We start from the raw sequence: 948 nt of genomic DNA on the forward strand, positions 1-948 counted from the left end.
ACCAGCAGGCCCCCCAAAGACAAGCCTTTCAGGACACAGGGCTGGCTCGCCAGCAGGCCAGTGTATAATGCTTCCTGCTGCTGGAACTGCTGCTTCCGACTAAGTGAGCCTTCATAGGGAACTGAGCAAGACACGAGATGTACAAACCGTTACACGGCCACCAACAATGCAAACTACACGGAGAAGCAGGCTGCGTAAGACTCATACCTTGTATGGCTTTCTAGAACACGAAGTGGTGAAGAGGCAAATCTTAGGTCCCACATCTGAATCACGGGCAACCTGTCATCCTCCGAGGCCAAAACCATCTGTGTAGCCACGTCAGGGTGCCATGCCAGGCCCGAGCAGTGCATCTGAAAGACAACATGGCACCACAGCATAAAATAACTAAGCAACACTAAAAGACAAGACAACTAGCCTAACACGTCTGCATGTATGCTGAGAGTGAATTTGCACCCGTGTGTCTGGGCACAACTTCTGACTGCATTCAGACCGGGATACTCTCCTTCTTTCCACGAGTAAGAAGATTTGCAGTTGGTTTCCTAAGGTCCTCTCAAAGAGAGGACTTTGTGCTATCTTGTTCACAGCCCTGTGTTTTAATGTAAGAAAATTGTCATGCCCTCTGTACAAACCTCTCTCTAATATTTTTATTGGTATTTCAATAAAAGCCATTGTTAAGCAGAGGTTATTATCATGTGAACATTTTATCATTAGGCTACAACCATGATGAAGACAGCTTACTGCGTTGCTAAGTTAGACAACAAATACGTAAGACATTGAGAGTTACACAGTTTATTAGAACAGGAGTGCAGTGACCAGGCAGCTATTTCAGGAGCACCCATTTGTAAATTTCATTTTGAACTCTTGCTACATCTTCAAAGTTTGTTATAGCAATATTCCATTTAATATACACAGAATTATACAAAGATGCCCCTCTCTGAAAGTTCAGCA

At 44.3% G+C, this 948-nt stretch overlaps 1 protein-coding gene across 1 annotated transcript in view; it reads right to left on the reverse strand.

Moving 5' to 3' along the window:
* The window catches only part of SEC31A (SEC31 homolog A (S. cerevisiae)), a gene marked incomplete at its 3' end in the record, with an annotated part of 33,097 nt that overhangs the window by 22,963 nt on the left and 9,186 nt on the right, over positions 1–948 (reverse strand). Inside the window, exon 6 of the mRNA XM_010135783.1 lies at positions 208–350. Within this exon, the coding sequence (XP_010134085.1) occupies positions 208–350 (143 nt within the window). The remainder of the gene's footprint in view (positions 1–207; positions 351–948) is intronic.

Source organism: Buceros rhinoceros, unplaced genomic scaffold, assembly GCF_000710305.1.
Source record: "Buceros rhinoceros silvestris isolate BGI_N320 unplaced genomic scaffold, ASM71030v1 scaffold660, whole genome shotgun sequence".
Classification (NCBI taxonomy): Eukaryota; Metazoa; Chordata; class Aves; order Bucerotiformes; family Bucerotidae; genus Buceros; species Buceros rhinoceros.